This window comes from Eulemur rufifrons, chromosome 1, assembly GCF_041146395.1.
Source record: "Eulemur rufifrons isolate Redbay chromosome 1, OSU_ERuf_1, whole genome shotgun sequence".
Taxonomy (NCBI): Eukaryota; Metazoa; Chordata; class Mammalia; order Primates; family Lemuridae; genus Eulemur; species Eulemur rufifrons.
In genome coordinates this window covers 30,534,344-30,560,348 of record NC_090983.1, presented here as the reverse complement: position 1 = coordinate 30,560,348, position 26,005 = coordinate 30,534,344, and the positions used below count along the sequence as shown (strand labels likewise).

Genomic DNA, 26,005 nt, shown 5'->3' with positions numbered 1-26,005 from the left:
TTTGAATTTGCAGTCCCTCGGTTGGTTTTGCTCACTCACCAAGTATTATCACCTGTGTTTCCATCACTCAGTTTAGTCATTGCATTTGTAACTATATTAAAAGTGACAGAGCATTTTATTTAGTTTTAGTCTTTTTAACCAAATTTTGAATCTGAAATATACTCAGAAAGTTTAAAAAATTGTAAGTATAAAACAGTGTGTCTTTGAGCTGTTCAGTTTCCTTTCCTGGAACAACCTCTGTTGCTAGTTTCCTACGTGCCCTTCCTGAGATGTAGAATGCATATGTAAACAAGTATAGTTAGATAAACACACAGATAGATAGATATGTTGTGCAAATTTAGCATATTATACACATTGTCCAGTCGTCTTATTTTTTTACTTAGTATATCTTGGAAGTTCTTTCTGTTAATTCATATAGATGCCTTGCTCCTTTTAATGGTTGCATGGTATTCCATTGTATAAACTAACCATAATTCATTTGACTAGTCCCCAATTGATGGGATATTTAGGTTGTTTCCAATCCGTTCAATGAATGAATGACCTTAGGTATAAATTATTTCACATGTGTTCATATATCTAAAAATGATAGCTTTTCTGAGACTTTTCCAAGCAATATACAAATTGAATGGACAGAGTTTCAAATAATCCTAATTTCTTTTTCTGACAAGTATTCACCCAAAGGTTTTTTCCACATCTCTGACTCTCTCTGCTTCCTTCTCCCCGTCTGTGAAATGAGAAGAATATTCCTTGCCCCTGAAGGCTCACAGCTGTATGTTGTTGAGGCTGAAGATTTACTCTTCTTGGCTTTGAAATTCTTCCAAAGGAGGAAGCTTGTTTCTCCCTTTCAATCCAATTTCTTGTTTGATTAAAAGGCTTTATAAACAGGGATTTTTTTAAAAAAAAAAAATTTCTGTCTTTCTAGTCTTCTAACTTAGCAGTTTGCTATCACCTAAGCAGGTCTTTTTCCTGCAATATTTCTTTAAACCTTTCTATTTATTCACGGATGAATTTTTTTACTGTACCAGGCTGAATCAGCTTCGTCTCCAAAATGAGAAACCCAAAAGAAGGAAAATTATTTACTTGCTTTAACTTTTTTATGTTAACATATCTCATCAGCTATAAACACTAAGCTAACAAGTGAGAAACCCACAGGGTAAAAAGCCACCAAGTGAGGAAACTCAGAGGGGAATTAAAGAGAGTGCCAAATTAGCAGATAATTAATTTTTTCTTTCCAAAGCAGGTAGCATCTTTGAAAGTAGAAAGTTGATTGTCACTCAAGGGTGACGGTAGACAGAAAGAGACTCCCAGGGCCTTTCACATCAGATTCCAGCTCTATCACTGAAATGAAGCTGTGGATTGAGCAGGGATCTGGGTGACAAAAGCCCAGAGCTGGCCTCATCAGACACACGGGGCTTACCTGGGCCACCTACTCCATCTGCCATGTTACTTCAGTACTAAAGAGCTGCTCTTCCAGCGATTCTGTCCTGGCTGCATGTTGGAGGCACCCTAGAGGCCTTAAAAATGTCCCAGCTCCAGAGTGTCTGATTTTATTGTTTGAGCTTAAGTCCTGGGAATCATATTTTTAAAAACTCCTCAAATAATTCTAATGTGCAACCAGAGCTGAGAACCACTGTTACGGAGACTTCTGGGTGGTGGGACTGCAAACAGCTTGTATGACTCAGGGAAAGAAGGAAGAGGGGATCAAATATGATGAAAAGGCAATCCATGGTAATCCTGGGAACTCCAGAAAAGGCCAGGCTGACCCTTCAGCTTCCGTGCTTTAAATCCTCAATGCCTTGCATTTGTCCTCAAGATAAAGACCAAAGTCTTTAACCTGCCTTCAAGGCCTTTGGGATCTGACTCCTCCACACCCTACCCACTTCTCTCAGTCTCTGCTCTAGTCATGCCAGTCCTCCCTCAATCCCTGGAGGTGCCCTGCTCCCTTCTGCCAGTTGCCCTTTGCCTGTGACATTTTCCCCCCAGTAAGCTCCTACATATGCCAGGCATTAAGCACTTCCCAAATGAATGGGACAAGATCCATCAAAATAAGTACAACTAAGAACCTAACAATGTTTCAATGCTGCTGCCAAGCCTTCCTTGCTTCTTAAGCCAGTTCACACCAGTATGAGCCTTCTTGGACACTTAAGTTGAAACAAGTTGACAAGGAAGGAAAAAAAAACACTAAGAAAACTAGATTCTCTTTTATTGAAGGGCATGGACCACAGGAATGTTTGCATTTGTTTTGTCTTATGTATTCTTTGTTGTGTGTTAACCCAATAGGACAGTGGAGATGTACTGGACTATCATGAAGAACCAGGCGAAGCCCCCAGAGAAAGTCATCAAGACAGCCAAGGTAGAGACAGCTGGATTGGGTTTCATACTCTTATACTTGTCGGAAAAACTTTGCACTGTTAAAAACTGTTAATGGGGAATGACCCTTCCATTTCCTCCGGGCCATGGGTTGGAAGTCAGAACACAGACCAAAGTGCTGAGTTCAGATTCCGATGTGTTAATACAGCACTTGCTGCATCACCAGTCAAACGATAATAAAATGCTTTATGTCCTTGGACTTATTGAAAGATTTCTCTCCTGCCAGAGGCTGCAGATTGATGAAAAACAGTGGAGACTTTAGGGACATTACAAACAGGCCCCACAGACACCTCTACCTCTTTGTTTCTCCCACTTTCATGGGGGGCTTGGATATACAGGTGTGCGGGCTGAGGTCCCCTGCCTAGAGAGGCAACATTCCAACAGAGGGGAGACTTATTATCTTTAGAGACCCAGCCCTTGTCACCTGTAGCTCTGTGTGGCCAGAGCTACTTGATTGTGGCTTCCTCCAAAAATGATGCTGCATTTGATGATGACCATGGTGGTTGGAGGTAGTGCTTATAGGAAATACTGGGCCCAGAACAACTGAGCTTCTTGGAATTGTTCATATCTGCAGGCCCTGAACTAGCCTCTAAGCTCTTTCCTGGGGCACCTGGCTATGCCACGTGATGCTGCAGCTGGGCTAGGCCCAGTGTCGGTAGCAGCTTCCTCATTGCTTCTTGCATGAGTGGAAACAGATGTGTGAGAGACTGCTGCATAGTCAAGGAGTGGATGCAGGGCCAGACAGGACGATTGTGCTTATTGTTTTCTGTACAAAGATACCCAGCAGAGGGAGCACAAGGGGGCTGAAATCCAGCCTGTGCTCTGCTGCCTAACCCATGCACCCCTGCACTGGGCCGCAGCCGCCCAGTGAGGGCTCCTTTTCCTATTTGTTCCTTCTACTGGGGCACCTTTTTCTAATTCACATAAAGGTGCTCCATGCAGGCTAGCAGCTGCAGGGCTGAACTGCTGAGTTGAGAGCACGAGCTCTGGAGTTGGACTACCTCTGCCTACCCTCTGTGCCTCAGTGTCCTCACCTGAAAACAGCAACCTCTCATAAGGTTGCATGAGGAACAGATGAAGTAATTCATGTAAAGTAGCCTTTTAGTGAATATGAATCTTGACTTGGATATCACAGCAAATAAATATCTACCCTCTTGTGGTCACTGTTTAGCAATCTGGGAAATGACACCATGACTCCTCCTATCTCCTCTGGATCCCTTGGGGTGAACACAAGATAAATGTGCAAAGTCACAAACTTTGGATATCACCCTCATCTTTTTCTGTTTACATCTTTTATCATTTCTTTCAGTTGACATCCTAGTCAAAAATAATTTTCATACCAATTTTAAAAGACCTCCCTGTTTTTGGATATCAGACAGTACTATATTATGGTAGCCTGATCCCTGGGTTTGGTCAAATTTTTAAGCAGGGTTTCTGCTAACATGAGGCTCTTGCCACCTCTGTTTTCCAAGCTGAGTGACACTAGCCAAGGAAACATGCTCCAGCCTTCAGATCTTCCATATCATAAATCACATATGCAGAATGTGAACACTGACAGGGTTCCAATGTCTTGGCCAAGTGCAATGGAGGTTTCAGGCAATACAGAACATGGCCAAATCTAAGTAATGACCAAGTCAGTCAAAACAGATTTTCTGTCTCATGACAGAAAGGCAAGCTCCAGCTGAGTCCCATAAAGGTTATTCAGATCGTCTTTAATGCAGTGAAATATCACTGCAGAAAGTTAAAGAAGGTATTTGCCTGTCCTGAATGATAAATGCTAATGTTTAAAAAAGGATTTCAAGTCTTTGAAGGAAAAAAAGGAAGAAGTGCCAAGGAATTTTTTTTTTAACTATTTAAGGATCAATTTTCCCACCACTCACTCCCATAGGTCTTAAGGCTAATTGTCAGGATTTTTTTCCTACTCTAAATGAAGTCATGATCTTCATGGTTAATTATAAGCAGTAAGCCAGTGCCACCTCCAGTGAGAATACCACGAGTCTTCGACTTGGTGAGAATACTGCATGCAACTTTTCACCGGATAGGCCAAATGAGCAACCTCCAAATCAAAGGGGGTTTGGGAAATTGTTCTTGTTTTAGTTACAAAACTTTCCTTCCCGCCCATCCACTGATCCTGGCTGCCACAGGAGCTATAGGGAGGGGTCAGGGAGGGTTTCCTAGAGGTGATGATTATAAAGTGTCTCGTTTACCTTTTATAACAATCCTGTAAAGAAGAAACCCTTGTTATCCCCATTTGTCAGATGAGACAATTGAGGCACGAAGTTAGGTACCATGTCCTTGGTCACAAAGCCGGGCATGGTGAGGCTCCAGGTCTGACTGACCTCCCCAGGCTCTGTCTGCTAGGTGGCTAACAGCTATCAAATAGAGGGCTTGACATCCTGGAGTGCTCTCAGCACAGGAGAAGAGAGAGCAAGGTCAAGAGAAAATAGAGACTTAAAGAAATGCTTCACACACACCCCAAGTGGAGAAATCTGAATGAAGAGATTCTTCAGGCAGGTGTTTTAAAGGGGAAAAAAAATGTGGCCAATTGGGGGAAGGGAGGGGAAGACAAAATGGCCCAGCAGTGGCGGCGTCTGCCTCCTTGGCAGCGGCAGGGGGCCAGCAGCAGGCCGCGCGGGGAGCAAAGCTCCTCTCCAGGGCTCTGGCAGCTTTTGTGACTTCAATAGCTGCCGCTGCGGGTCCCCGCGGCGCCATGGAGGCTCCCGACTAGCACCTTCTCTGCTCTGGGAAGTCGTCCACTCCTTAACAAAAGGAGCCCCCAGCCGGTGAGCTCAAGACCCCAGGCGGGTCTCTCCCCAAGGGTAGGCCCTCTGAGTGCGTTGCATCTTTTAGTCTTGTCTTTGCCTCTCCGTGGTAGCTTGTGATGTCTCCACACGCTGGGACCGCCTGAGGATTCCATCCCTAGGTGGAGACTAGCAGAGGCAGAAAGTCTAAAAATCTGAAAAGCAGGCAGGCATAGGTCCTGGGGAAAAGGCGGGAGGCAGGCAACCCCCTGGAGGGCCAACCAAACAATTTGGACTTTGTACGGTTTGCTTTTGTCTAGTTTTTCCACACATAGTCACTTGAGGGATGGAGAAAAGGGAAGTCATTTTTGGCACTTACTGTGAAGCAAGACATGATGCTAGGTGCTTTATGTATGTATCTCTCATTTTATCCTCACCGTAATTTATGAGGTAAAGTGCATTATCCCTATTTCACAGAGAGGCTCAGAGAGGTTAGGTAACTTTCCCAATGTCACACAGACAGTAAGTAGAGCAGCTGAGAGATAAACTCAGGTTTCTATGACTCCAAGGCCCTTCGGTTTTTAAAAAGTTTTAACAACACCCATGTGTTTCTGATTAGGAAATAGTTACAAAGTCAGGGAAACACCACAAAATTATGGCGGCATTTTTTTTTAAGCCCGCATGAATCTTGGAGGTTATTTAGAATCTCTAGAAGTTCTTTTGTATTATGGATGAAGGAACCTGAGGCCTACAAGTCAAGAGAATTATGCAGTCACAGCTAATTTTTAAAACCAAGGTAACTGGAGTCTCTGCCAGTATTTGTGTTTATCTAGTTCAGTTCAATTCAGTTTTGAAGGCCTTTCCTCAGGGGCAGTTCCCAGCTCCACGAATAAACAGCTCCAGAAGGAACAAGTATTATTATAATGATTGCCCAACCTGTGCAGAAAAGTAAAGAGTAGCCAATGTTGGAAAAGTTTCTCCTAAAGCTGTGGAGAACATAGGGAGACCAGAAGCATGTGCCCAGGAGTCTAGGCAGTGCCACCCACCAGAATCTACAGCCTGGATGACAGCGCCATGCAAAGACCAGCCTCATGGTATGGATAGGGGCTCCTTGCTCCCCACACTGCCCACCTGGGAGGCCTGCACAGTCACCATACACTGCCAGGCCCTGCAAGCTACAGCCAACAGTACTGGGTGCAGAAAATTCTGCTAATTCTTAGAACCTAGATGACCTACACACTCTGGTACTGCTTCACTTTTTCTTCTGGAAAGTGTTTCAGAGTTCTCCATCAGAGGGGAAGAGGAGGAAGTGAGAAGTGGTTCATCCTTTAGAATGTTCCTGGCTTACTCCCACTCAGCCCAGAAAAACCCTAAGAAAGTCCCCAGAGTCCCAGAACACAGCTGTTGCCCCTTGATTTTGAAAATTCTCTTCACCTTCCAGGAACAAAAGCTCATTTCTAACATGGGACCCAAATTCGTCAAAACCAAAAAGCAGCTGAAACTAGAGTAAAGGACAACATAAGAAAGGAAAATTATAGACCAGTCTCTCTTATGATCAAAGATACAAAACTCCTAAATAAAATATTAACCAATCAAATTCTTAAACTCATATTTAAAAAAAATAATATGCACCATGACTAAGTTTGAGTTATTGTAGGAATTCAAAGATGGTCTAACATTTGAAAATCTGTTTATGTAACTCACATCAAGAGATTAAAGGGGAAAATCTTTCGGATCACCTCAAATAGATGCAAGAGGAAAAAAATTATAAAATTCACCCATTGATGATTAAAAATTGCCAACTAAGAAGAGGGCTTCCAGATTTTGATAAAGAGTACCTACGAAAAATCTACAGTAAACATCACACTTCCATGGTAGCACTTTAGAAGCATTGTCTTTAGAGACAGGACTAGGACAAGGATGTCCTCTGTCACTGTTTCTAGTCAGCATTGTACTAGCAATCGTAGCCAGCACAGTAAAGAAAACAAAGGAAAGGTGAAAGGATGGAAAGGAGGAAATGACACTATCATTCCCAGACCACATTATTGCTTATATGGAAAATCCAAGGGACGCTACAGGCAAACCATCAAAAGACAACGATTAAAAGAATTCAGCAAGATTACTAAATATAGATTGATACACAAAAATCAATTGTGGAAAAAAATAGTATTTCAAAAGATAAAGCACAACTTAAAATGGAATTTTTAAATAATTGTTATTGTTGAAAACTCCAAACATGCACAAAAGTGGACAGAACAGCACAATGAACCCCATATACCCATCTCTTGGCCAATATTGTTCACCTATATCCCCAATTCCTTCCTATCTTCCATATTATTTTGAAACAAATTCCAGGCTCAGCTCATTTTACCCGTATATACTTGAGTATGTATCTCTTAAAGGTAAGAAAGGACTCTTTTGACATAACCATAATACTATTATTATACCAAAAATTAACATAATTCTTTAACATAATTGAATATTCAATCAGTTTTCAAAGTTCTAATTATCTCATAATTATTACAATTGTTTTGGAGTTTGTTTGCAATTGGTTGACATAGCCTTTAAGTCTCATTTAATTTATAGATTCCCTCCCATTTCTTCCCCCCATCCTTTAGTTTATTTTTAGGCAACTGGATCACTTGTCCTGTTGAGTTTCCCACAATCTAGACTTTGCTGATTGCATCCTAATGGTGCACTGTAACATGTTTATCTGGCTTCTATATTTCCTGTATGTTAGTACTTGGATCCAGAGACTTGATCAGATTCAGGTTTGGTTTGGTTTTTCCTTTTGGCAAGAACAATTCGTAGAGGACATTATGTTCTGCTATTAGGAGACATAATGTTTGCTTGTCTCTTCCTGATACCAGCAGCTACAGATCTATTAATTTATTAGAGGTTGCAAAATGGTGATAATGAACTTCTAGAATTCCTGCTTCATTTATTGGGAAACTACTAGAAAGAGAAACTTTTCTTCATCCACTATTTAGTTATCCAGTGGTATAGTTTATATAAGAAGGCAGGATAAATGCCTAATTCTTTTCCTTTACTAGTTTTCATAATAATGAGTTGGTTTCCCAGCATCCTCCTACAGTGACCTAGTTCTTTTTTAGTATAATTGTGAACTTGTAGATTTAAATGTATGAAGATATAATTTTTAAATATAACATTTACAATAGTTTGTATATATTTATTATTAGATAGGAGATATATATATATCCTATCAATAAGTCTACAAAAGGATGTATAAAACTTTCATGAATTATAAAATTTTATTAAAGTAAACTTGAATAAGTATAATATTCTATATAATACTGTATATGATGTTCATAGATAGGAAGACTCAATATCATAAAGATGACAATTCTCCTAAATTAATCTATAAGTTCAATTCCAATGTTTAAAATCTCCAACAGGGTTTTTGGTGAAACATGATTAGCTGATCTTAAAATTCATATAGAAGGGCCAAAAATAGCTGCTATGATCTGAATGTTTGTGTCCCCCCAAAATTCATATGTCAAAACCTAATCACCAATGTAACAGTATTAGGAGGTGGGGACTTTGGGTGGTGATTAGGTCACGAGAGCAGAGTCCTCACGAAGGGGACTGGTGCCTTTATAAAAGAAGCTTTAGAGAGCAGCCTTGATACTTCCACCATGTGAGAGTACAGCAAGAAGGTGCCCAATATGAAGCAGAAAGTAAGCCCTCATCAGACACTAAATCTTCCAGCACCTTGATCTTGGACTTCCCAATCTCTAGAACTGTGAGAAATAAATTTCTGTTATTCATAAGCCACCCAATTTATGGTATTTTGTTATAGCAGCCCAAACCAAATGGCACTGGCCAATACAATTTGGAAATATCCAATAAATTGAAGATGCACAAATCCAACAACCCAACAATTTTATCTCCAGATATACCTCAGAGAAGGTATTGTATGTATTAACAGTGACTCACCTGAAAAGGTTCATTGCAGCATTGTATGTAATCATAAAAAAATTGGAAATGTCAAAATTGCCATCAACAGTAAAATGGATAAAAAAATTGTCATATGTTTATACAATGGAATATTGTACAGCAGCTTAAAATAAATGAAAACTACATGTATTAACATGGATTAATCTTAAAACATGTTAAGCAAAATAAAGCAAGTTGTAAAAGTTATATAAAAGATACTAATACAAAATTTTAATATGTAAAATAATACTATATGTTTATAGGTACACTTATATGTGGTAAAGATATAAAAATATGTATGAGGACTGATAAATACCAAATTTAAGAGACTGGTTACCTCTGGGAAGAGAATAAGGGAAACGAGATTGTATGTGTCTTAATACATTTTGTGCTGCTATAACAGAATACCTGAGACTAATTAATTTCTAAAGAACAGAAATTTATTCTCTGACAGTTCTGGAGACTGGGAAACCCAAGATCAAGGTGTACCACTTTCTTACTGTTTTCTTTAATGGCAGAAGGCAAAAGGGCAAGAGAGAGTGAAACCATTCCCACAAGCCCTTTTCTTTTCTTGTCGGGGGTGGGGGGGTGGGAATAGTGGGAGGGGAGAGGGGATGAGAAGGTATCAACTCCTGGGCTCAAGTGATCCTCCCACCTCAGCCTCCCAAGTAGCTGGGACTACAAACACCTGCCACACCTGCCACTGTTCCTGGCCCACAAGCCCTTTTTATGGCAGCATTAATCTATTCGTGAAGGTGGAGCCTCAGGACCTAAACACTATCCGTTAGGCCCCACCTCCCAACACTATTGCATTGCATATTGTTTCCAACACAGGAATTATGAAGGAGACAAAACACTCAAACCACAGCAGTATGTGATAAGATGAAGTCTTGGACTACAACGTAAATGTTTTCTTTCTCTAGAAAAAATGTGAATCAAATATGACAAAACATTAAAATTTCACAAAACTAAGTGGTAAATCTATGAGTAATGATTATGGAGTATTTTTTTCTATACTATAAATCCTTAAGATATTTTATAGATCATTTTTAAAGCAGTTAAAAGTTGTACGTTATTCAAAATACTGACTTAGTTTGTTCCAATGCGTCCTAAGTACCAGGTTATTTTACTAGGAGAAAAAAAAAATCACCCATCGTCTACATCCCAAAACTTGAAAGGGTTTCAATTCTAATCCACGTGGTGAAATTACACCGATGTAGAACCTCAGCTTTTGGTCAATACAAACGCGCCCTCTGCTGGTCCTATCGTGCCCTGTCCCAAAGCTCAAAAATAGTTGTGAAGAGCAGTCAGTGAAGGTCTTCAATGAGGCAGTTGTTTCTGAGCCAGCCACGTCAATAAAGAAAAACCCTCACGGCACTCCGTCTGTCAGGAAAATACTGCCATCACCTCCCGCGCTCTGTTAATAGTACAGAGTATCCAAAACAAAAGGAATTCTGGCCGGGCGTGGTGGCTCACGCCTGTAATCCTAGCACTCTGGGAGGCCGAGGCGGGAGGATCACTCGAGGTCAGGAGTTCGAGACCAGCCTGAGCAAGAGCGAGACCCCTGTCTCTACTAAAAATAGAAAGAAATGATTTGGACAGCTAAAAATATACATAGAAAAAAAAATTAGCCAGGTATGGTAGCGCATGCCTGTAGTCCCAGCTACTTGGGAGGCTGAGGCAGAAGGATTGCTTAATATTGAGGTTGCTGTGAGCTAGGCTGACATCATGGCACTCTAGCCCAGGCAACAGAGCGAGACTCTGTCTCAAAATAAATAAATAAATAAAATAGATTCATCCATGTTATCAAGTGTATCAATTGTTCATTCCTTTTTACTGCTGAGTAATATTCCACTGTATATATTACATACACAAACACAGTTTGTTTATTCACCTGTTGATTGACATTTGGGCTGTTTTATTTTTGAGTATTACAAATAAAGCTGCTATGAACATTCTGTACAGGTCTTTGTATGAACATACGCTTTCATTTCTTTTGGGTAAAATACCTAGGAGTAGAATAGTCGGATAATATGGTAGGTATGTATTTAGCTTTTTAAGAAACTGCCAAACTGTTTTCCTGAGTAGCTGTACTGTTTTACATTCCAACCAGCAGTTGATGAGAGTTTTAGTTCCTCCATGTCCTCGTCAACTCTCAGTATATTCAGTCTTTTTAGTCATTCTAATAGTTTTGTGATAATTGTGGGGGGATGTTCTTCTTTATGCTTTTTTTGTGTTTTCTAAATTTTCTTCAATGAAATATATCTTCCATAATCAAAAAGTTGTTTAAAGTAACTAAAATAAGAGGTAAACTAGACCAATAAGAAGTCTTAGTCTAGAGATTCTTCTCATTCTCAAAGTTAACCCAATATGGTCTTCAGAGCACCCACCAAACTAACTGTGTGGCCTGTGTAAGCCTTTTTCATAGGATAACATTTGGTTTTTTATTTTATTTTATTTTTATTTTTTTAAGACAGGGTCTCAGTCTGTCACACTGGGTAGAGTGCCGTGGCGTCAGCCTAGCTCACAGCAACCTCAAACTCCTGGGCTCAAGCGATCCTCCAGCCTCAGCCTCCCGAGTAGCTGGGTACAGGCTCATGCCATCATGCCCGGCTAATTTTTTGTAGAGACGAGGTCTCACTCTTGCTCAGGCTGGTCTCAAACTCCTGACCTCAAGCAACCCTGCCGCCTCGGCCTCCCAGAGTGCTAGGATTATAGGCGTTAGCCACCACCCTAACATTTGTTTTTGTTTTTAAATCAATTTGCTTTTCAATGCTATAACCACACTGGGGTTTTAAGAAAAAATGTAAACACACATAAATCTCCGAATCTAACATTTCCTTTTTCTGTTTTCTCTTCCAGTTCTGATCTATTATATTTTACAGAGTTCTAACAGATTCTATAGGTTATATTTTTACTTGTCATGATATCATAAGTATTTTCCATATTGCTTATTTATCTTTTTAACTATAATTTTAAATGTTAAATGAATGCATCATAAATTACTTCCCCAGTCTCCTTGTTGAGCTGTTTCTAATTCTTCATTATTAATAATGTTATAATAAATAAGTTGGTACAAAAAGCTTATTTCTTCTTTTGAATTCTTTCCTTATGATAAATACCCAGGTGTGAGATTCCTGATCAAAGCCTAGAACATTTTTCTGATTGTTGATGCATATTGTCATATCATTTTCCCAAAGGATATTTTAATAATAATTTTAATGTTACTTGCCATGTGCCAGCACTGGTTTTTACAGCCTTTGCTAATTTTCTAGGTATAACAAACCCCATTGTTCTAATCCACATGCCTTTGACTACTCATCAGGTAGACATTTTTCCATGTCTGATCTCCTCCTGGGATAATTATCTGTGGTCCTTGCTGACTGAGGATACCTTGTTTTCACAGACCCAGAGCCAAGAAGCACGAGTCTTGACTCCCTCAGTGCTTCCCCGGCTGAGCACATCCAGACCACTGAGGCAGATACTGTGCAAAAGGTGTAAGTGTTCAAAGTTGTAATGACATGGACTTCTCTGCTTTTATTTTGTTTTCCTTTATTTTTAATTAATTTAGTGTTTTCTTTTGTTTTTTTCTGAGAGGCATGCTCTGACAGCCAAACTTAAACAGTTGTCTAAGAAACAAAGATTCTTGGGAAGAATTATACTGTGATGTGTTTCCTACTTAAACCATATTCTTTGGCTGAGTAGGTAAAGAGTGAAGTTAATTTTAACAATGTGGAAACAGTTTTTTCTATTTGTCCTTGTTATCTGAGATCTACAGAGATGCCTAGAAAGCTGAGATCTATCATTTCAACCTTGGTTTCTCATCTCAGCATTCACACAGTTCTGCGTAAAATAAATAATACTAATACTAATACAAATGATAATTGCTAACGTGTATTGAGTGCTTCCTCTGTACCGAGCTCTCTGACCAGCAGATCGGCCCAGCAATTTGACCTAATCCCCCTTTGGCAGTAGCAGGTGGTGTGACCTCTATCTGGTCTATTGTGAACTCCCAGGAGCCCTGGTGACTTGAGAACCTACCCTCACCTGCCAGTGATGTAAGGATTCCCTCCTGTGTCAAACAGATTTTGTGTTCCCCAGGAATAAAGAGAGAAGGGTACTTGGGTGAGCAGCTATCAGAGGAATTCTATTTTTAAATTTTTATACCTAATCTTTTCCCACAATATATTTAAATTGCTCACAACCACCACCTCCCACCAAAAAAGATAAAATAATCAAAAAGAAAATTTTTTTTTAATCAGGACAAAAAAAACCCACAGATACTCCACAAAAGTCATTATAGTCACTGTGACTAAATTTCAAACCTGACAAAGAGAATCGACAAAGAGATTCCTGAAACAAACAAACAAAAAAAAGAGCAAAATGATTAGGTTTGTGGTTCCCATTTGCAGCATACCTGTTCCTCAGGGAAAATAAAGGTTTTCTTAGCACTAAATTCTAAAGGAGACTTCCCCTAGGGGGTTTTATAAAGTGACATTGAATAATTTAAAGACTCATATATTTGCAGGAAATTCCATTTACCTCATTCAACAAATATTTCTCAAGTTTCTACAGTAAGGCTCTATGCTAGCACAGCACAGTAAATAGAATACTCATTTAGCTAAAAAATTAAATGCCCAGAACCAGGCGTGGTACACAGCAGGCACACAGTAGTTGCTGCTGCTGCTGCTGCTGCTGCTGCTGCTGCTGCTGCTACTGCTGCTGGTACTGAAATCCATGTGGCTGATTTTTAGTGGCCTTTTTACCCAGAGGGCCTAAGTCAGTTATCCTCAGGAGCACACAGTCAGTCACAGCAATTCTACAGTGGATAAAACACAGTGCATGACCTTTTCATGGCTGAACTTGATCAAGAGTAGAATTCAGAAGACATAAAGGAATGGATGGATAGACGCATGTTCTTAAGACAATCTTTCTTAAGGGTCACTTTCTTTTTCCAGCTAAGCCTGTGATGGAAGAAATCTCAGTGAAATAATTCTGTGCCATTCAATTAAAGGCATAAATACACAACCCCAGAGGCAAACTATTTCTCTCACTCTCTAAGTTTTAGGATTTACCCTGTGGAAACCCCAAAAGTGAAGCGCAATTTTTCTAATCTCCCATATCCAGGGATGTGTTGAGGAAAAGAGAATTGACTTAAGTATGTCAAATACCCCGCACAGTCCCTGCAGAGAACAGGTGCTCGGTCAGGGTTTGTTCCCTTGCCCTCTTCCTTTCCACCAGAGTTTTTTTCTTTAGTTTGGTCTTTTGGCTTGCTCTTTTCAAAGGGGCAGAGATTATGATGTACATCACCTGCACAGAGGACTTCCAGGACATGGACTTGAGTCGCCAAAGAGGTTAGGTGCTGTGGATACATCTCTTCTTCCAAGAGAAAGAAAAGGGAAGGCTGAACCAAGACTGTTCACCCAGCAGACATCAGCCAGCATCAGTCATGTGAGTGTAAACGTTTAAGAGCTTGGTCCGAGAGCCCTACTTGGATCTCATCTAGGATACCACATACAGTTGTGTAGATTGCTCACTGTGCAAGGGCACCTGACAAAGGACGTAAGAGGGGGCTGGAGTCTAGCCTGTGTTCTGCTCCCCAAGCCCTGCGCCTCAGCATTGGGCTGCATCTTCCTGAGGGATGGGTTGCCCATTTCTAATTCCTGCAAAGGTACTGAGTGGGTAGCCGTGGCCCCACTCTGCCATCCCCTCTTAGGAGGAATCTCCACGTTGTCTCACCCGGTAGGGAAACACGAAGACTGATGGTTGTGGTCACCTGCCTGAGGTTTCCTGAAAGTTAGCAAATAATGCAGCAGTGAATAAAGCTGGCTTTGATTTTTAAATAGTTAACTATTAATCACGGCAATACCAATCTATCAAAGGTGGAAACTGTTTCACTTTGATCCAGTTCTGCAGACCATGATTTAGCATCTAAGAAAGGAGGCAGACCATAAAGTGTGTTTACTTCCTCTTTTCTCCTATGAAATTATTCCCAGCAGTTTTAAATCAAAGGCTGAACCTTCGAATCTCCCCACCTGCTCCACATTCTCTGAGACACGCTCTTCTGCTTCATTTGGAACCCACACAAATTCCCTTCCAAGCCAGTTTGTCACCTTGTTCAACATAACCTTCCTCTGTGGTTTTTTTCCGTGTCCTACATGTATCCTGGTCCCTTTCCTTACTTCTCACCTTTAGGAGAGGGAGTTGATTGACAAAGCCAAGGGAAAGAAAAGAACCAAGAGAGACAAGATCAAAGCACCCAAAAGGGAGCGAGAAAGACAGGTCTTCAGGGAAGCAGAGGCTGCTTTCGGTAAGAGAGTATACCTGCAAGGAACAACCCAGAAGACTCCTCGTGGGGGTGGGGAGGGGGTGCGGAGAGCCAGCATGGATCCTCTAAGACAAACTCTCTGTTTTGAGTCTCCTTGACTACCACAGCTAAGATGGTGTTGCAGCATTACTTCATGCCAATATCTTAGTAGACAGGGATAAAAGACTGGGAAGCCTAGAGACCTGTGATCACCAAGAGAGGGAATGTTAATAATAATAACAGCACCTATTTACTGAATACCTACTGTGTTAGGAGCTCTGCATATATGATCTCAGGAAATCCTCACAACATCGCCATGAACTGTTGTTCATGTAGCAGTCGAAACTGAGAGAGGCTGGGTGACTTAGTGCATAAGATCAAACAGATCAGATAGTAAAGTGGTGGACCCAGGGGTTGTCCTTTCCTGTTTGACTCCCAGTGCATGCTATTACCACTGCCTCTATGAACTATAACTACCGTGATCAGTATTGTGTAGTGAGAGCGTTTGGGAAGAAGAAGGATGCCACAAGCTCTGAATGACCCTCCCAGCTACCAATTGCCTTCTTAGTTCCCTATGTTGATCCTTACAAGGAACTCAGATTCCTATGCTTCTAAAGACTTTCTTTAGCCTAAAACTCTCAGCCATCCTTTACTGCCCACATGATTCAGGAGAGCCTCCAAATAAATCAAGTGCTGTCAGAAAGGACATTAGATACACTCCTGGGCCAGATCTATTTTCAAGGTTTGATTTTTGAACTCTTGCTGAGTTTACATTTTTGTAGACCATGACTTGGGTAGCATTGGCAGGACTGGGAAAAGGAAATACTTGTGGCCCCTAAAGGTGACTTGAGAGAGAGTCCTTAGAGAATGGAAGGACTAAACTTTGCCAAGTTACAAAGCTGCAACCCTAAAGCCAGACTCTCAGGGCCTGACTTTCCAGCTGTGTCTGCAACTCTCCCCTCTGGAGAGTCTTGCTCCCACCACAGGGCAAAGTGAAATAGAACTTATTTAATAGCAAGACTGCTGAGTGTCAGTTGATCCAAACAGGATAAGACAGCTTCTCAAAGGTGGTCTGTGGACTACTCTTCTCAAAACACTTGGGATATTTGTTACAATAAAGATTCCTACTGAACCATATTCTAGGGGTGGGGCTCAGGAATCTACATCCCAGGTGATTCCACTGCATGCTAATGTTTAAAAGTTACTGAGGGCTGGGCACGGTGGCTCACTCTGGGAGGCCGAGGCAGGAGGATCGCTCGAGGTCAGGAGTTTGAGACCAGCCTGAGCAAGAGTGAGACCCCCGTCTCTACTAAAAAATAGAAAGAAATTATCTGGACAACTAAAAATATATAGAAAAAATTAGCTGGGCATAGTGGCACATGCCTGTGTAGTCCCAGCTACTCGGGAGGCTGAGGCAGAAGAATTTCTTAAGCCCAGGAGTTTGAGGCTGGTGTGAGCTAGGCTGATGCCACGGCACTGTAGCCCGGGTAACAGAGCGAGACTCTGTCTCAAAAAAAAAAAAAAAGTTACTGAAAAGGATGTATAGAGAACACATTTACTTAACTCAGCTATAACTCTGTCCCCAATTGTTCTCCCCCAGGAAAGTCAAAGGACTCAAAGGCTAAAAAAAAATTAGGAAAAAAAACAGGAGCCAAAAGGAAACGGAATCTGGAGACAGCAGCAGAGCTGAGTGGGCCTGATGTCATTAACTCTCTGGAAACATTAGACACCTCAGATAGAGGTTTCTCCCCTTCAGACTCTACTGTAGAGGACCCTTGGCTTTCTCCCAAATGTGACGCTCAGGACAGCCAAGTTGCTATAGATGGAAGATCATCGCCCTCCCAGACTGCAACTGTCACTGGCAACATGGAATCTGAAGAAGAGAGAAGCTGTGACGACCCTTCCAAGGTAGGATCTGATTTCTCTCGACCAGAGGAAGTTCTGTCCTCACTTGGTGCAAATGCAGAGGTAGGAAAAACTTCCCTAATAATATTGCAGTTACTGAAACAGCTCTACTACATAATGGTCTTCTTGTTCTACTTTGGAACCTTCTGACCCTAGAAAGAAGCCAGATAGACCTGATCAAAGATGCAGAGTGCCCAAGCCCCTCTGAAGTGATGCATTCTGTGAGGCAGCCACTTTGCCAGGGCATGTACCCACCCCATAGGGAACAGGAGTGGACACAGCACCCATCTGTGAGAGGTACAGGCCTCCCTGTTACAGGGAAAGGTGGATACTGGCAGTCAGGGCCAAGCACACATCCTTGACTTAGGCTGGAAAGCATCTCTTGCTTGCCTCCCGAAGGCTGTGGAAATTCCTTTTCTCCTAATCTGCATTTCTGTGGTACACAGCTGGGACAGAGGCAGTTTGTACACACACATCTGCTTTTACAAGGTGCTTTTTCATGTTAAAGTCACTTTGTTCCAGGGGCTGTGATTCTATTGTGGAAGTTTGAAGAGAAAAACTGAGTATAAAGAAAATTACCCTTGAAAATTCCTGCAATTAACCAAAAAGAATACCATACAGATACATCATCTCTCAGTAAGACCAACACAGCCAGTTTTTCTTCTGCTGGAATATTTCTTCCACTGAGGTGAAGGGACTGAACTGCATTTAGAGGTTTTGTACCAAAAAAAAAAATATTAGCTTTAAACACTACAAATACACACACAGCTAAGCCACTATGGTTTAACCCGAGTAGTGCGTATGGTACACCTGCTGAATCTCATTTAATCTTTACAACCACACTTGTGAGCCAGCTATGATTGACCCCATTTTACAGACCTAGAAACTGAAGCTAGAAGGAGTTAAATACCAGTTGCCAGAAACTGCACAACTATAGAGTGGTAGAGCCAAGACTTAAAATCAGGCCCTTTGACTCCAAATTCAGGACTCTTGTCATTATTTTAAATTATTATGTGTTTATTTTATAGCCCATAGTCTTCCAAAAAGGATTCAAGGAAGATCTGTCCTTTATAGTTCTCAGTCCCCCTCAGCTGCCTAGATTACGGAATTCTGCTGTGTACAACAGATGAAAATTTTAACTTGCAGGAAGAACTTCTCTAAGCCTGCTAGATCATCAGCATTTCTTAAGATTTATTGTCAATCCACAGTACTGTGCTACCTCTGCAAAGGCTAAAGAGCCAAGGAGGTTTGACTCAGAGTTGGATACACAGAGTTCCCTGGAAGAGTTGCCTCCCAGAGTTCCCCTCATGGGCATATTTCTGACTAAGGAGGACACATTAGAGAGAAAAAGAAAGCTAAGATAGCCTTCACGTAAACTGAAAAAACAACCTTCCATTGGAAAGGTGGTTTCTATGGGATTAAATGTGAGTCTAACCCATCTATACCTAAGACTGCCCCTGATAAAACAGCCTCTTATCTAGAACCCGTGGTTCCCAGCCCTGCCTTCATGTTATAACCACCCAAGAAACTTTTTTAAACCACTGAGGCCTCCCACATAGAGATTTTCATTTAATTGGTCTGGGTGAAGTCCTGGCCTCAAGTAGTTTTTGAAAGCTCCTCAGGTGAGTCTAAAGTGCCAGCTAGCGTTGAGAATTCTAGAACCTTCCATGTACTTACTGGACACTATGTTGGCACTTTCTTTATTTCAGTTAATTCTGGTAACAGCATCATGAGTAGGGCAATATCAGGAAAACTAAGTCATGATCCCCAAACCCCAAAGCAAGTAAGACAGTTGAATCCAAGTTAGTCAGACCCCAAAGCCCAAGCTGGTGACATGGCAGAGTCTATGCAGCTGTGGTGAGAGTCTGGAGTTGGCTTTATGATTCCATCTTTGATTAGAGACAATGTCTGGGGTAGAGAAGGACTCACTGCCTAGACAGACCCATCTGTTCCTTGCACTAAAAACACTCTGATTTCTTAGGCCCTCCTCTCTAAGAGGGAGCAGAAGGCTTCCTGGGACAGGCTTCGAGCAGAGAAGGCCGAGATGAGGAGGCTGGAAGTGGAGAGGAAAAGAAGGGAGCAGGAAGAGCAGAAGCGGCTTCAGCAGGAGCAGCTGGAGAGAGCAAAGAAGATGGAAGAGGAGCTGGAGCTGGAGCAGCAGAGACGTGCAGAGGAGATCCGGTGGGTCGGCGAAGCCAGAAAGACTCCAGACATGTTAGGAAGCAGAAGAAAAAGGCAGGGGTTGACCTCCTCTAGGGGCAAAGTTTGGTTCTGAGGCTCATGCCCTGAAGTAAAACAGCATGTCTCATTTTTCTCTGTCCTCAGTTGTCTGAGGAACAACCTGGACCAGAGATAAGATGTAGTGTCTTGACCATAAATATTACTCAAGATAGGGAGTAATATTGATGAGATCTTCTTGGAAAAGCTTTCAGATTCAGTCCAGCAAATATTTGTCAAGCCCCTGCCTTGTCTACACTGTGGGAGGCCTTTCCACCGGCCTTGACTCTACTGTAATATCTTCACAACCCTGTGAGGCAGGAGTTTCAAAATCCATTTTATAGGAATTGAAAATGAAGCTTTTGAGAACTTAGGGCCCCTACCTCAGAGCATTAGAGCTGTGTCCTGAAACTTCTAGGCTTCTAGTTGCAGGCCCACTGTGCTCTTGCCTCTGCTCTTCAATCCTGGATTCCCATGGAAAACCAAGACTCCTCAAAATGGGGTGTTCCCTGTGGCCTGTGGGCTGCAAAGCCTCCCCCAGGGGCACTGCCTGTTGGCTGCCATTTCCCTGACCGTCTTGTGTTTTCTCAGCTTGAGGAAACAGAGACTCGAAGAAGAAAAGCAGCGTCAGGAGGAGGAGGAGAGAAAGCAGCAGCTCCAGTTGCAAGCAGCCCAGGAGAGAGCCCGGCAGCAGCAAGAGGAGTTTCGGAGGAAACTGAAAGAACTACAGAGGAAGAAGCAGCAGGAAGAAGCTGAGAGGGCCGGTAAGAGGGATTGTTGAGCTTTTTGTACCTCCCATCTATTTGGGGCAGAAATATTTTTATCCTACTGTTAGTATTCGTTTATTCTTATCCTAGGCCTTAGTCTGCAAAGCACTCTAAACGTATAAGCTTTTTTTTTTTTCTTTGAGACAGAGTCTCACTCTGTTGCCGGGGCTAGAGTGCCGTGGCATCAGCCTAGCTCACAGCAACCTCAAACTCCTGCCTCAGCCTGAGTAGCTGGGACTACAGGCATGTGCCATGACACCTGGCTAATTTTTCTATTATTTGTAGAGACAGCGTCTCACTGTGCTGCCCAGGCTGATCTTGAACTCCTGAGCTAAAGCAATCCTCCCACCTCAGCCTCCCAGAGTGCTAGGATTACAGGCGTGAGCCACCGTGCCCGGCCCAGCCTCACTTTTTACAAAGTATTTTTAATTAATTTTTTAATTATTTTTAATTATGTATTTTTAAGTATTTTAATTGTAAATATTTACAGTGTGATATTTTGACAGCTGTATACAATGTATAATGATCAAATCAGGGCAATTAGCATATCCCTCACCTCAAACATTTCTTCATGTTGGGAACATTCAAAATCCACTCTCCTAGCTATTTGAAAATGTAAATTATTAATCATAGTCGTTCTATAGTACTATAGAATGCTAGAACTTATTCTTCCTGTCTCATTGCACTTTTGTAACCAACCCTTCCCTATCTCCCCCACCTTCCTAACTCTTCCTAGAAATCTCCAGTAACCATTAGTCTACTTCTATGAGATCAAGTTTTTTAGCTTCCACATATGAGTGAGAACATGTGTTATTTAGCTTTCTGTGCCTGGTTTATTTCACATAACATAATGTCCTCCAGGGTCATTCATGTTGCCGTGAAAGACAGAATTTCGTTCTTGGCGAAATAGTATTAGAATTGGCTAAGTAGTATTCCATTGTGTACGTATATATCACATTTTCATTATCCATTCATCTATTGATCAACACAGGTTGATTCCATGTCTTGGCTATTGTGAACAGGGCTACAAAAAACACGGCTGTGTGAATATCTCTTCAACATGCTGATTTCCTTTCCTTTGGATATTTACCCAGTAGTGGGGATTGCTGGATCCAGCCTCACTTTTGAGGAAGGGGTAGGAACTTTAGCAGATGACCCTATGGCCAATTTCTGGCTCTGACTCTTTGGACTGGCCAGTCCAGCTGAGTAAGCACCAAGTTTCTCTATACCTTGATCTGACGCCCCTCCCCAACCCAGCTTAATACCACCCCATGAACACACCATGCTCTAGAAAATTCTTCCCCAAGGCTTTAATTGCATAATGTACTGCACACAGTAGGTGTTTCATAAGGACTCTTAAATTAGTAAATCCCCAAGATAATCCCCACAGAGGACCTGACAGCCTGTTGGCAAACTACAGAATTCCTCAGAGTCCCTAGGAATTACAGACTTGAGAATTGGATCAGAAAATTGTTCTCCCCAAGAATGACCCCTGCCGAGCCCACCCCGCTTTCTATTTTGCAGAGGCAGAGAAACAAAGGCAGAAAGAATTGGAAATACAGTTAGCAGAAGAACAAAAACACCTGATGGAAATGGCTGAAGAGGAACGACTGGAGTACCAACGGCAGAAACAGGAAGAAGAGAAGGCTTGGCTAGAGGCAGAGGAGAGGAGGCTAAAGGAAGAGGAAGCAGCAAGGCTGGCCCTAGAGGAAGCCATGAAACAAGTCCAGGAACAAGCCAGGTACTAAACATTTGGGCAACACAACAATCCCACAGGGGGATTGTTCAAGGGCTTGACTGCCTGGTGCTAGTGTTAGCCTTGCACTGCCTTTGGGCAAGCAAAGATCCCCCCACTCTCATAAGCATGGTTTGGAAGACTGAAATGCAAAGAGAGATTTTTTTGTTGCAAATGTCACAGTATTCCTTCATGGCTTATAGAATTTGTACTGGAGCTAGACAGGAGTTTAAAGATCATCTATCTCAGTCCTCTGGTTTACAGATGAGAAAAGTCCTTAAGAGGCAAAGGACCTTGATCAGGGCCAAACAGTGAGTTAGGGGCAGTGCCAGAACCAGATCTAAAACCCCCTGATTCCAAACCCAATGCCTGCCTTAATATTTATTGAGTGCTTATTATGTGCCAACCACTGTTTAGACACTGGGAGTTCAGGAGTGAGCAAGACAGAGAAAGTCTCTTCTCTCATGGCATTTACATTCCAGGGATGAGAGTGGGGAAACTCTAAAGAAAAATAAAGATTTTTTTTAAGCTAGCAATAAATGCTATGCAGAAAAATTTTAAAGATGTGATAGGATTGCAGGAGGCTTATTTTAGATTGGTTGGCCTGGGCAAGACCTCTCAGAAGAGGTGTCATACACAGTAAGACTTGAATGACAAGGAGTTAGCTACATAAACATCTGGGAGAAAAATATTCCAGCAAGTAAACTGTAAATACAAAGGTCCAAAGAAAGAAATGAAACTGGCAGGTGAAAGAATTAAAGAGTCAGGGCCAAGCATGGTGGCTCACACCTGTAATCCTAGCACTTTGAGAGGCTGACACAGGAGGACCATTTGAGGCCAGGAATTGGAGATCAGCCTGAGAAACATACTGAGATTCCGTCTCTACAAAAAGTTTTAAAAATTAGCTGTGCATGGTGGTCCACACCTGTAGTTCCAGCTACCCAGGAGTCTGAGGAGAGAGGATCACTTGAGCCCAGCAGTTTGAGGTTTCAGTGAACTATGATGACACCACTGCACTCAAGCCCGGGTGAAGAATGAGACTCTATCTCAAAAAAAAAAAAAAAGGCACAACCCAGAAAACCATGTGATTCCAACCTTAACTATAAACACTTTCCCCCTTGAAATGTATTTTCCATAACTTAAGCTAAATCTAAATGATAATTACTCTTTAGGGGGCCACAAAGAGAAGGCAGCCAGAACGACTCTATTTCATGGTTCTCTATTAACCTTCACTTGTTCTTCCCCCCTGGACTTCACTCAGCTGTTAGGTGAGGAAATTTCATGAATCATAGCAGCAGGGTTAGGTTCCTAAGTATTGAGATCAAAAGCAAGCTATTGGAGTTCCAACTTTCCATGAAAAGAAAACTGACAGTCATCTAAGGGGAAGTTGGGCAATTTTGTAAGGCTAGTCCAAGTAGCTGAAAGCAGAAAACCAATTAAAGGGGTGAGGGGTAGAGCCACACTCCATCAAGGGTTAGAACCTGATGCCACTGGCTTTATTCCATTTTCACTTATGTGACATTAGCCCAGGTACTTTAACTTGTCTGGCCTGTTTCCTCACCTCTTAAGAGAGTCCCTTCCAGCAACATGAGTTTAAGAACTGTGAATTATGCCTTTTCTTTTACGTTTCCAATAGGAGGCTTACATATTCTAAACCTCATTCGTAAAGTTACTAAATGAACAAGAGTGTGCTCTTTCACTAAAATCCAAGATCAATTTGTAATATTCAAATACAAAGTTCAGTTCTATTGGTTTATAAGACAGTTTCTAGGGGACTTAATCATTATTGGAATTGGGGGTGGGGTTGTCTCCTTAGGCAAAAAGCTGCTTTGGAGAAACATCTTCGTTTCCATCGAGAGCTCCATAAGGAAGCCAGTGGCCTGCAGTGGACACAGAGTATTTCCAGACCATGGGTTTACTCTTACTTCCAGTTCCTACAAACACCCAGGCCTTAAGGCTAGAAGAAAACTAAAAAGTAAGTTGGGAGGTGGTAACAAAAAAAGAGAAACTTCCTTTTATAAGTAAGTTCCATCCTAAGCCCAATTAGTTCCAATTGATCTGTTCCTCCTGAATCCATGCCAAAGATTTTCTTAACTCTGGAACCTCCAGTCCCACCACTTCTCCACACCACACACTTTGCTCAATCCAATTAAACTTTTCACTCATCTAAATCCGTTGTTTTCTACAACCACATAAATCCAGAAGCTTTGGTGCTTAAAACTGTCTATAATTCCATAATTTCTGTCTGAAACACTAACGTGGTCTTAGGATAGTCAAAGTATTTCATTCTAGTCAACGTGCCTGAAGAGTTGAAGGTAAATGGAAATTTTGTAATGCAAACAATTCTGAATTAGCTAAGAGGAGCTAATTTATCTATTCATATATTAAGAATTTTATTTTAAACTTCTTTATAAAGCAAAACCACAACCATTTCATCCTAAAAATCTAAAATTTAATGTCTATTTAGAACATTAGTATATTTGTAATCACTTGATACTTGTTCATTTCAGCAAAATGAGCCATTTCTGAGGCTATTCTCACATCCTCAAAGTATAGATTCTAGAGCTACACTGTCGAATAATGTTGTCCAGCCACATGTAGCTATTTTAAATTAGGCCAGGCTGTGGCTCATACCTGTAATCCTAGCACTTTGGGAAGCCGAGGCAGGAAGATCACTTTGAGGCCAAGGGTTCAAGACCAGCCTGAGCAACATAGCAAGACAGAATACAAAAAATGGAGACCCCCATCTATACAAAAAATGGAGACCCCCATCTATACAAAAAATGGAGGCTTGAGCCCAAGAGTTTGAGGTTGCAGTGAGCTATAATGACACCACTGCACTCCAGCCCTGGCAACAGAGCAAGACCCTGTCTCAAAATAATAATAATAAATTTAAGTTAAATTCTTGAATCACAACAGCCACATTTCAAGTGCTCAATGGCCACATGTTGCTACTGGCTATTGTACTGGACAGCACAGATATAGAACATTTCCATCATGACAGGAAGTCCTATTGGACAGCATTATCTTTGAACCCTGAAAACTAACAAATCTTAAGTTTTTGCCCTTTAACTGTGCCTTGAAGAACCAACCACTCACAAAATTTCCCCAGTTAAAAAAATCAGACTGGGAGGGGGGAATGGGGAGGGGCAAAAACTTATCTAACAGGTACAATGAACACTATTCAGCTGATGGGCACATTATATAGCCCTGACTCAAGCATTACAAAAGCTATCCATGTAACAAAAACATTTGTACCCCTTATATTTTGAAATTAAAAAATTACAATGCGGCCGGGCGCGGTGGCTCACGCCTGTAATCCTAGCACTCTGGGAGGCCGAGGTGGGCGGATCGTTTGAGCTCAGGAGTTCGAGACCAGCCTGAGCAAGAGCGAGACCCCACCTCTACTAAAAATAGAAAGAAATTATATGGACAGCTAAAAATATATATAGAAAAAATTAGCCGGGCATGGTGGCGCATGCCTGTAGTCCCAGCTACTCGGGAGGCTGAGACAGGAGGATCGCTTGAGTTCAGGAGTTTGAGGTTGCTGTGAGCTAGGCTGACGCCACGGCACTCACTCTAGCCTGAGCAACAGAGTGAGACTCTGTCTCAAAAAAAAAAAAAAAAAAAAAAATTACAATGACTCTGTCAGAAAGGGTCTTGAAATTTATCTTTAGCATCTTTTTTAAGATCTAATAAAATATCCATTTTAACAAAGTATCTATCATAGAATGATCATTAAAGGGGATGAAAGAGCTTTGCAAACAATTTATATAAAAGGATGTTATTATTACTAACAAATCAAGCAGCATCTGAACCTGAATTTTCCCACAAATTTCCTTTGGCCCTACTCTATACTTCACTGTCCACAACTGAAAAGCTTAATGTTTGCAAGTAACTCCCTCGTACTTCTTATTAATGTTCGTAAGGCACTTGCTTTCTACAGAAATTGTACCTCTACAACCCAGAAATTGAACCTAATCTGGATTCTGTATTGGTGTGTTAT

At 41.5% G+C, this 26,005-nt stretch overlaps 1 protein-coding gene across 2 annotated transcripts in view; it reads left to right on the top strand.

Annotated features, from left to right (window-relative positions):
- The window catches only part of KIAA2012 (KIAA2012 ortholog), a 98,031-nt gene extending 73,989 nt beyond the window's left edge, over positions 1 to 24,042 (top strand). For both annotated transcript variants that reach the window (XM_069468657.1, XM_069468651.1), the window contains exons 15-23: positions 2,281 to 2,353; positions 12,475 to 12,565; positions 14,354 to 14,519; positions 15,264 to 15,378; positions 16,976 to 17,283; positions 19,262 to 19,461; positions 20,089 to 20,261; positions 21,789 to 22,005; positions 23,816 to 24,042. In XM_069468657.1, coding sequence (XP_069324758.1) covers positions 2,281 to 2,353; positions 12,475 to 12,565; positions 14,354 to 14,519; positions 15,264 to 15,378; positions 16,976 to 17,283; positions 19,262 to 19,461; positions 20,089 to 20,261; positions 21,789 to 22,005; positions 23,816 to 23,954 — 1,482 coding nt within the window. In that variant the 3' untranslated portion in view covers positions 23,955 to 24,042. The remainder of the gene's footprint in view (positions 1 to 2,280; positions 2,354 to 12,474; positions 12,566 to 14,353; positions 14,520 to 15,263; positions 15,379 to 16,975; positions 17,284 to 19,261; positions 19,462 to 20,088; positions 20,262 to 21,788; positions 22,006 to 23,815) is intronic.
- Positions 24,043 to 26,005: the final 1,963 nt, after the last annotated feature.